The sequence below is a fragment of the Sinohyriopsis cumingii genome, chromosome 18, assembly GCF_028554795.1.
Source record: "Sinohyriopsis cumingii isolate HCF-2022 chromosome 18, ASM2855479v2, whole genome shotgun sequence".
In the NCBI taxonomy this organism is placed as follows: Eukaryota; Metazoa; Mollusca; class Bivalvia; order Unionida; family Unionidae; genus Sinohyriopsis; species Sinohyriopsis cumingii.
The window spans coordinates 41,046,777-41,057,065 of record NC_142978.1 but is presented as its reverse complement, the minus strand read 5'-3'; the positions used below and the strand labels follow the sequence as shown (position 1 = coordinate 41,057,065).

General features: G+C 38.0%; 1 protein-coding gene across 3 annotated transcripts in view; it reads left to right on the top strand.

Annotated features, from left to right (window-relative positions):
- The first annotated feature begins 2,785 nt into the window (after positions 1-2,785).
- The window catches only part of LOC149776472 (uncharacterized), a 109,556-nt gene continuing 102,052 nt past the window's right edge, over positions 2,786-10,289 (top strand). The window contains exon 1 of one of the 3 annotated variants that reach the window (XM_089940898.1): positions 2,786-2,919. In XM_089940898.1, coding sequence (XP_089797024.1) covers positions 2,883-2,919 — 37 coding nt within the window. In that variant the 5' untranslated portion in view covers positions 2,786-2,882. Of the gene's footprint in view, positions 2,920-9,134; positions 9,377-10,289 lie in introns of those variants that run through there. The other 2 variants (XM_089940897.1, XM_089940896.1) reach the window with 2 other exon arrangements.

The window sequence follows — 10,289 nt, the reverse complement described above, 5'->3', positions numbered from 1 at the left end:
AACATTACCTAATGGAAATTAACCTTCTAGAAACTTCTTAATGTTTAGAAATAAAATGTTAGTTATAATTAGAAAGTTTGTTACGAAGCTTATGTTATCAAACGTGGACTATGTCAGGTACGCCAGGTAAATTGTTGGAGAATAACCTAGACCCAGACCCAAATAAACATGTTTACTTCTATTAATAATGATCTTGACATTAAACCCATACACAGAGAGAATATTTTAGCTATGTATTATTAGTCGTTTACAGAATTAGGAAAATCATTAATTCAGGTCAAGTAGAAAAGAAACTCGATTTTGGACAAGGCTAAGTCCAACATACAATGTTACATCGTAACAGAATACAATGAAATATAACAACACTAATTAACAAAAATTGCAAATTAAATACATAACATTACACACATCCGGCATATAGACACGCTTGCATAACATTTTCTCGTAGTATATGCACAATTTGTATAATTTGCCGTTTGTATGATTGTCGTCTGCGTAGGGTTTAGTATATATTTATATGCTGTACTTTGCAGGCTTGTCGTTTGCATAGGGTTTAGTACACATATACATACATACATACATACATACATACATACATACATACATACATACATGCCATTAAAGTGTTAACAAGGTCAAAGACTTAATGCCATTAAAGTGTTACCAATGACAAATAGATAATGTCATTAAAGTATTACCAAGGTCAAAAAATTAATGCAATTAAAGAGAAATAATCTTCAACAAGTTTTTGCTGGTAAAGGTCAAATTCAAAGCTCTGCAATATTTTATAAAGAGAGTCAACATTCATACATATTTTATAAATTGACTCTTCTTTAAAGAACTGAAAGGACATCTATTCCCCCTAAAGCAGGCTTGAGCAACTTCCTCCAGGGCGCGGGCCAGATAAGTGGTTTTTAAAGTCACACCCTATTATGTTAATTAACAGATAAAACCAGGTCACGGTCCGTATTTTACCCACCGCTGCCCTAGAGTCCATACTGTGATCATTATCCGAGTCACTTCGCAAACAAATTAACACATTAGGTCATACAATGTGGCTAATTTCCATCAGTCTACTATAGCCGTGATTCCTTTTCCTAACAATAGTACCAATATAGCTTGGCATCCCAGTTTTGCTATGTTCGTCGTGACTTTGATCTTGCAAAGTAACGACCACTAGCAAGTACTGCCACCCCCCCCCCTCTGTCTGTCTGTCTCATTGTCTCTGTCTCTGTCTCTCTCTGTCTCTCTCTCATTTGATGATCCTAACATAGCATGTGAAGTTCTTGGATTGTGCTTTCCACTCTGGTATATAGGTGTTAATTTATAATTATAATTGTATGTATGTACCTTGCATTTCGACCGCTCCGGTGGCCTAGTGGTTAGACCGTCCGCCTCGTATGCGGGAGGTCGTGGGTTCGATCCTCGGCCGAGTCATACCAAAGACTTACAACAATGGTACTAACAGCTGCCTCGCATGGCGCTCAGCATTAAGAGGTTAGTGTTAGGACTGGTCGGCCTGATGTCAGGATAATGTGATTGGGTGGGACATCATGCTACATATGTGCGGCATGATGCCCCAGTGCTAGACATCACAATAAACTGCCACACTGCAGACATCGTAGCGATATGACTGAAAAATTGTTAAAGCTACGTTAAAAATCCAAATCACACACACACACACACACACACACACACCCTTTGCATTTCTAAATAGTAAGTCAGTGAGTTTGTACATAGAGCTGAGTGTTATATTCCGCTTGCGTAATTAATGAGTTCTCGTGCGCCTCAAGTCTATACTTTCCTCTTTGTTCCATACTATTCTATTTTTTATCGCTTGTCTGTGTAGGTTAGAGCGCTGGCGATATTTAGGCGACAGGTGCCGTTTTTTCGAGGCGCTGGTTCGAATTTGATTACTCGGAGCGGTAATAACTTTCCAACCGATTTGATTAATGACCATGCTGGGTACTTATCGAAGTGCAAATCTTACCTATCAAAGTAAGTGATTTGTGAATGAGTAGATAAAACTGCGATATATATATATATATATATATATATATATATATATATATATATATATATATATATATATATATATATATAATCATTATAATTCAAAATGTCCACTTTCCTGTTATTTGATATTACACAGCACGTCATTTTCATTAGCCTCTTCGCATGTCGCCAGAATATTCCTTTAACGCAAAACAAGTCATTTCTACGTAGGTTTATGTAAGCAACAAACGAGAAACGGCAAGGTTCGTCACCGTGACCTATTTTCATCCCATATTAAGATTACGCATTCATTAGTAAAGGCAGTATATGTATTTACATGCGATGGAAAAAAAAATTAAGCTTTCCTATGCTGTGATGTTCGGACCACAGCTATTCAGCTGTTTATTAAGTAAACTATTTAAAACATATTAATGTGTGTGAGTGTGTGTGTGTGTGTGTGTGTGTGAGAAAGAGAGAGAGAGAGAGAGAGATCGCACGAATTTCAATTACAGTATTTCATTACAATCGATTATATGACTGCTCAATCCCTGAAAAAAGGAAAATCCGACACTGACGCGAAGTAACAAATCGACTAAATGACGACATACTTATTTTATGAGATATTTCGCCTCGGCTACAAGAGGTCATCTTGGCCAAAATTATTTACCGCGAGAACTATCCATCAACGATTGACTAAGGTGCGTATCGGCCGCAAATATACCGGTCCGATAGATGTATGTTAACAGTAGAGAGGTTACTACGGACACTTGGGAACCTACCTCAGCGAGGCAAAGTTGCTTTGTAAGCTCCCATCACACTTGCAGCTTACAATAATAACAGGTGCTTCAGCTATTTTTACACGGCTGAAATGTAGAAATAGGTGTTCTATGGAAACTTTTGGATTTGTAGCTTCTTCAACAGGTGGTAAGTAGACTTAATATGCTATCTTTTCAGGAGTAAGATAAGTGTCATTGGTAGACCCAAATTCCATGGTTAATTGCATACTGATATCAAATGGATAATTATAGAGAATACTGAATATAGTTTGCACAAGTATCCTCAACCATCTCTACCACAGCCTCCACCACCGCCATGAACAACAACAATTACTGTGAACATTATGGTTATACAGTGCTGTCTTAAGGCATGGGCACGCTGGGCAGTTGCCCAGGGCCTCACGCTTCTAGGGGCATCATGCTGCCCATATTGTTAATGAACATTGAAAGATCTTTTGGCAATTTAATTTACTTTAAACGTGCAGTGGGAAACACGTTTCCCAATTTAAAAAAATAGTGACATCTAGCGGAATTCCTGTGGGTGGGTAGGACCGGTAGGGGGCCCCAGTGCATTGCTTTGCCCAGAGCCTACAATGTTGTTAAGACGGCCCTGTGGTTATGGAAATAACTTGTTGTTTGGGGGTTTAACTCCATTTCTGATCGCATGATATATGGTCAGCATATCTAGTACAGGATGAACCCGGGAAACCCCCATTAAGAGCCACCGACCCACGGGAAGCTACTGGCAGCTTTGTTATATACCCACATTAGCCGAGCCCAAGACTCGAAACCACGCGGACAGAGGTGAGATAACAGTGATCATTAAATGCGAGCGCTTTAGATCACTTGGCCACATGGGATCCCTGGAAATAACTACGATGAAGATTAGATCCAGCATACATACTGAACTAGAATTCAAATCTATTAATGAAATAAAACATAATTAATTCAATCTTGAAATAGGTTAGTCGTCACATTGACACTTTTTGTCAATACCATCCATTTTCGTATGCCTATCTATTGGAAGGTCTACAGTCTGGAGAGAGAGAGAGAGAGAGATTGTCCGATAAGTCTATCAATATATTTATTTATTTATTATAATTTAGACTAAAAAAGCACATGAATCCGTTGTCATGAGACCATCACAGAACGAAATTAGAGAGCAGAAACAGTCATTTAAACTGAGTATAAATACAACAATACAAATTTCTATGCTTTCTGTGTGTTGGTTTTACAGACAGTTTTGATGACAGTTTAGGAACGACTTAACGTAGTTACTTAATAACTTTAAATATTCCAAGAGATGTGGGTCGGTAAAGCTGATCGTGTACTCCCTCTTTATTTTCTCAATATCTGCTCCTTACACACACACACACACACACACACGCCATGCAGGTACGCCAACATAGAACGATTTTGTAGTCATTATACGCTTTCAACGCATACTAGTTCATATATTTCGCAGCAAAAAAAGAATGACCTTTATCCATCGTCTTTCACGACTTTATTTGACTGATCTACCTGACAACAGATAATGTGGTGCCACACTATACTTCCGTTACATCCTATTTTCTAGCTATTTGGCTGGTGTACCTTGAGGGATTCGCTATGTATGTATGTATGTATGTATGTGTGTGTGTGTATGTGTGTGTGTGTATGTGTATGTGTGTGTGTGTGTGTGTGTGCATGTATGTATGTGGTTATGTATGTATGTATGTATGTATGTATGTGTGAACGAATATATTCATCTACAAAAGAGTGCGGCAGCGTATAACTGAAAGTACATACAAGTTTGTTTAAGTGGGATTTGACTGAAGTGACTAATTGCAACATTTGTCTAATCAATGCGATGTAAGTATTGACCTGATATTTGTCAACATGCATTACTTTAAAGTTACAACAGTATACTATCCCCGTGGTTTTGTGAGGAAATATTGTCACAACCTCCTTCCGTCCGTAACTATATCTATTTAAACCTCAGGTTGGAAATTCAGCAACCTGATATATAGATTGTCCATTTGGTGACCATATGCAGGAGGGATATAATTGCTTGGCCCCTGCCCAGACATTCTTTGTAGGGGGTCGAAGGTCGAGTATGTACACATTGCTATTACAAGAACATTTTAATAAGCTTTGACCAAACTGCGTACATGAATTTGTAGAAGACAGGGGACATAAGTTCTAACGGGCTTTGGGTTATGACTTCTGGGTCACAGTCCGGAGGGGGGTGGGGGTGGCAGGGGGTGTTCTGCAATTAAAAGTGTACGGATTTGGCATGCCTAACGATGAAAGTAATTCTAGTTCAGACTGCGGTAACACTCATTTAATTTCGAATCAACAAACGCATTCACAATTTATTCACCTCCCGCAGCTCTCAACGGTCCAGAATTATGCATCTTTATTCAGGTTTCGCTGATATGCAACTGGCAAACAGCAGTATCACTACTGAAATCGATACATGCAGAGAAATCCCTACCCATATAAGAGCTTGAAATTCAAGTAGCCACTTGCCTAACATTTAATTGATTGCAATATTCTACTACCACATGAGGAAGGAAAAGGTCTCTGTCAGCGTTTATTTTTTCCCGCAAGAAGGTTTCGTCCTACTGGAGGACGATATAGAATAGCAACAGTATGTGTCACTGGAGATTTGCATTCCTCTTGTCGTGGGTAAATATTTTCTCAGGGTACCAGTCTCGAAGTAGGAGGAACGCCGTACTTCATACTTAGGAATCGGACCATTGGCTGTAATATCAGCGTGAAATTTATTTACATTTTACGTTATTTGTATCATTTTTTTAGAAATCTTATGGGTACATGTCTATCCTGCATGTACACTGACACTATTTCGATTTTTTCCGAGGTAGACCAAAACTATTGCGGATGCACATAACAAGACCTTTGATCAGGGTAGCTTTCACATGGATTCAAATTTAGGGCAATTTACTTTTTAAAGCGCATCATGGCACATATTTTGGTATTCATCAGAAAAAAAATTGGTTTACATCTTACTTTAGTCCGAGTTTCCTCTGACCCTTGCCACCCCATTTTTAGAGTGGTGTGTAGTCATGTGACAATGAATGCAAATGGCAGTTCCAGGTCAAATTTCAGCAACGATGTACTTTCGTCTCGTTTGTCAGCGGATTAAAGACAGAACGAATGCTATGATCGCAATTTCTGAAGAAGAAAAAAAAAAATCATATTCCTATCGATTTGATGCAGGTATATCTCAAAGAAAGGTCGGCTAATTCCAACTGTTCGATAGGGAATGGACCATACACCCCAAACATAAATGTCCAAATATCAAAAATGGGTGGCAAGGGTCAGGGGAAACTCGAACTAATCTTGCTTGTATGGTGCAGCTGATCCGAATGCTATCTTAATTGTCAGCTATAACAATGTCCTTGATCAAGCCATTACAATTTGTGGTCAATGTCCATCGAAATTTATTTCGGGTCAGTAATTATGTTTGTATGCTACTGATTACAGATAAACGCCTTTATGAGTTGTTTTCACGGATACACGTACTGTTGCTTTGTTGATTTCTATCAGACGTCGCCGGGAGCAACCAGGCACGCGTCCACATTTACATTTGTCATAATGCGGGTCAAAAGCAGGTTACATTTTTCAAGTCACCCAAACAGTGTTGCAGTTAAAAAGTATGCAACTAACACAAAGCCCATAATTTTATACGATATGTAAAAATCAAATTCAAATTAAAGATCAAATTAAGATAGCATAGAAAGGCGGGTCTCATTCTGTCTAGTATATATCATGAAACAGTGAAATACGTAATCAATCTCTGTCATACTTGAAACGCGTATGTTTTTGAAAAACACATTGTGCCTATTTATCAGCTGAACATCATAGAGAAAATAAAAGTAGAGATCATTTGATATTTCACACATAATAGGATATTCGTTGGATCTGCGTTGTAATACAGTCGTTTTACTATAAGTTGTTCTGAAATTCCATTCATAAAAACAGCACGCTTAGAAACAGGCCATTGACGGACGAAAGAGTTACCTCTTTTGAATAGTGTGCATTTGTGCAGATAAGTAAATGGAAAGTTTGTATTTGCGTCTGTTCTCAAATTTGTGCTGGAATCGTTCCTAGAGTCGTATATCTCTGTAAGTGCTGCAAGCCGTAGCAGACTATTTTTTTTTTTTATTTTGTTTTTCCAGAGCAGCTAAGACATCACGCTATTCGCATGTTTTGTGGCCCGTAATTACGGTTTGGTTCAGTGCTGGAAACTAAACGTTGGCTTGGTGGATAGTGTGTGTGTGTGTGTGTGTGTGTGATTAGGATTCGTATCGTAGCTTTAACAACTTTTCAGTCATATCGCTACGATGTCTGCAGTGTGGCAGTTCATCATGCCGCAGACATGTAGCATGATGTCCCACCCAGTTATCCTGGCGCCAGACCGACCAGTCCTAACACTAAACTCTTAATGCTGAGCGCCTAGCGAAGCAGCTGTTAGTACCATTTTTGTAAGTCTTTGGTATGACTCGGCCGGGGATCGAACCCACGACCTCCCGCATCCGAGGCGGACGCTCTAACCACTAGGCCACCGAAGCGGTCCGGCTTGGTGGATAGAAAGGTATCTCTGGAGCAAAAATGGGCAATAGCAGCTTATGGTAGAGTGTCTTTGTGGACGGAAAGTGCAGCCAGAGATCAAGGGCTAGTTGTGGAACGGAGTGTATCTACTTTACTAAAATTATCTTTTTTATAATATGATAGATCGAGTGTAGTGATCGAGCAGGTCATATCATTGATCTGAAGAACGTTTGTCACTTGGTATGATCCTTTTCTTCCTGTTATTGCTTTATTTTTACATTATGATGTAGTCAGCTAACTGTGATCGTTGCCTGTACACCACGGTTGACAAGAGTGACACTGTGTTATCGAGAGATATTAAAATACGCGCTGTTTTACTTACGTGTGCCTTCTGTTTTTAATGGCAGCAGTCTATTGATACAGGCAGCAGCCTATTGTTAATGGTAGCAGTCTGTTATTAATGTCAGCGGCCTATTGTTAATGACAGCAACCTATTGTTCATGGAAGCAGTCTGTTAATGTTAGCAGTCTGTTGTTAATGTTAGCAGCCTGTTTTTAATGACAGCAGCCTATTGCTAATGACAGCAATCTATTGTTATTGGCAGCAGCATATTGTTAATGACAGTAAGCTATTTTTCTGGCAGCAAGCTATTGTTAATGGTAGCAGTCTATTGTTAATGACAGCAGCCAATTTTTAATGTCAGCGGTCTATTGTTAATGAGAGCAACCAATGCGAAGATCGCATTTATTTTAACCTAGTCCGAGAAAGAAATCTAAAACATACGTAATCTAAACTGCACATAATAAATTAATTATTCATTCAATGACAGGAATAACTGATACCAGAGAATATTTTATCTGATAAATGTCTGAGCACAAAGTTATTATAATTAGATATGCTCTTTAATCTAGCCGACGTATTGAAATTCTGTTGTGGCCTGTTTTAGCTTTTGTCGGATTCGGTCGTTGGTTTATGCGTGACTGTTAATTACATCAACACATAGATGCGTATAGTTTTATTGGAAAGAACTGCTCGATTTTCTCAGAGCAAATATTTTGTGGTTCCAGGGTTAGTTCCTGGGTGATTAATGTTGCTTAGAGCACAAATAAAAGGCTATTTCATTAGGAATATTTTCGAGTGTGTGTGTGTATGTGTGTGTGCGGAAACAATTGTTTAAAAATGTGAAGCAGCAAAATATGCGATCTTTTGTAAATAAAACATCAATGGCAGAGGGAATCCGTAATTTGGTCTTTTGCCAGAATATACAAATCATACGCAGTATTATCATAAATTCCATGCTTCCTTTTCTTCACGAGTTTCGAAATTAAGGAGAGTTCATTGATGTAATGTTTTTCAGAGGTTAAAACTAAGGATTGTTTTCTTTTATGTCATTTTATTAGAAACTGTAAAGTTTGTGAAAAATGGACAAGCGAGATAGGCGTTGCCAAAACCACTTCTTTTAACTTTCCCTTCTCTTTTCTTCAAATTTTCATATGTTGACTTAAACTTCATTTGGCTACAGGGTTCAAGGTTTAATCACTTTTCATTGAGAGAGAGAGAGAGAGAGAGAGAGAGAGAGAGAGATATTATAATCTGAAGCAACGTATCCTTTTTTAAGTACCAGTGTTGAAAGAAAACGAAATTTTTTATGGAAACAACTTTTCAGAGCAACTGATCACGCATTACTCAGCTGGTAAAATATTCAAACGTTTTACGTTGGCGTAAATTAATAATAAATTATTAGCGGGAGTAAAATGCAACCTTTCCTGGAAAATATAAACTATATGAGACGGAAACAGCGCTGCAGATCTGTACTCAAGGTACCGTCACTACCGCAGCTAGTAAACCCTCCGTTGCTGCATCTGGTGTATTCCATCTGTAAAACTGGACATTACCAAGCGCTGGACGGGCTCTCAGTCCCTGGATTACCAAGCGCTTAACGTGCTCTCATTCAGTGGACTTGGTAAAGATGTTGACTGTTCATAATTCTATGCTTTGTGTCTGTTACGATTTAGGAATAGTTGGATCTGTGGATTCTATAAGAAGTGGTGAGTAGAATTCGTAGATCTATATTTTTCTGTATCTATATTGTTCGGTGGTGGTGGTGGTAGTTTTACATGTGATATATGAGTAAATATATATTTCATATCGCAGCGTTTCTTGTGTATTGGTGTAACAGGCTCATTCCCAAAAAGAGTAATAATTTACATGAGACTAAAATTTTAACTCAGTAATAATTATTTCCATGGTCAGTTTTGCACCGATGGAAGTTAAAAAAGGAATTTATGCAAATTAGGTATCTCCCACGCATCGCTCTGCATTTGATCTTCGAGCATCAGTTTTTCAAACGGGTACTTATGTTATGAGTATACCAAGCACACTATATCAGTTTTCAAAATAACTTCTTCTTTTGTAACAATTGTACGAGAAAAACTGCAGTCAGTTTTGTTTTTCCACTAAGATCAGAAGGTAGACGTCAAAAAACCGGTAGGATAATGATAGATATGTAAGTAAACAGCCGGTAGGATAATGATAAATATGTAAATAAACACCCGGTAGGATAATGATAAATATGGAAGACTGTATTAGTAATTTCTAAACTGTTCTTCAAACTGTGCTCAATCTTAAGTCTCAAGTATATTGTAGCGTGACTACAGATCGTTTCAGTTAGTCACTTTTAATAACTATTTCCAGTGTATTTGCTTATATTTTCTTATAATGTAGTGCAGACAGAAATGCCTTTAAAATTAGACGCTATCGATGCAAGGGTCGTATTTGGTTTCCATGATAACGTTATATACTATATCCTCCAGGAGAATTTTTTCGTTCAAGTAGAGTCTTGGAGTAGATATTCAAAGTTACACTACTTGGAAAGAACACTAAATTGTTTTGTCTTATTTTGTAATGAGTTATGATAATAATTTGATAAATGAGCTGCTAAAATTCGCCTGAAGAAAATGA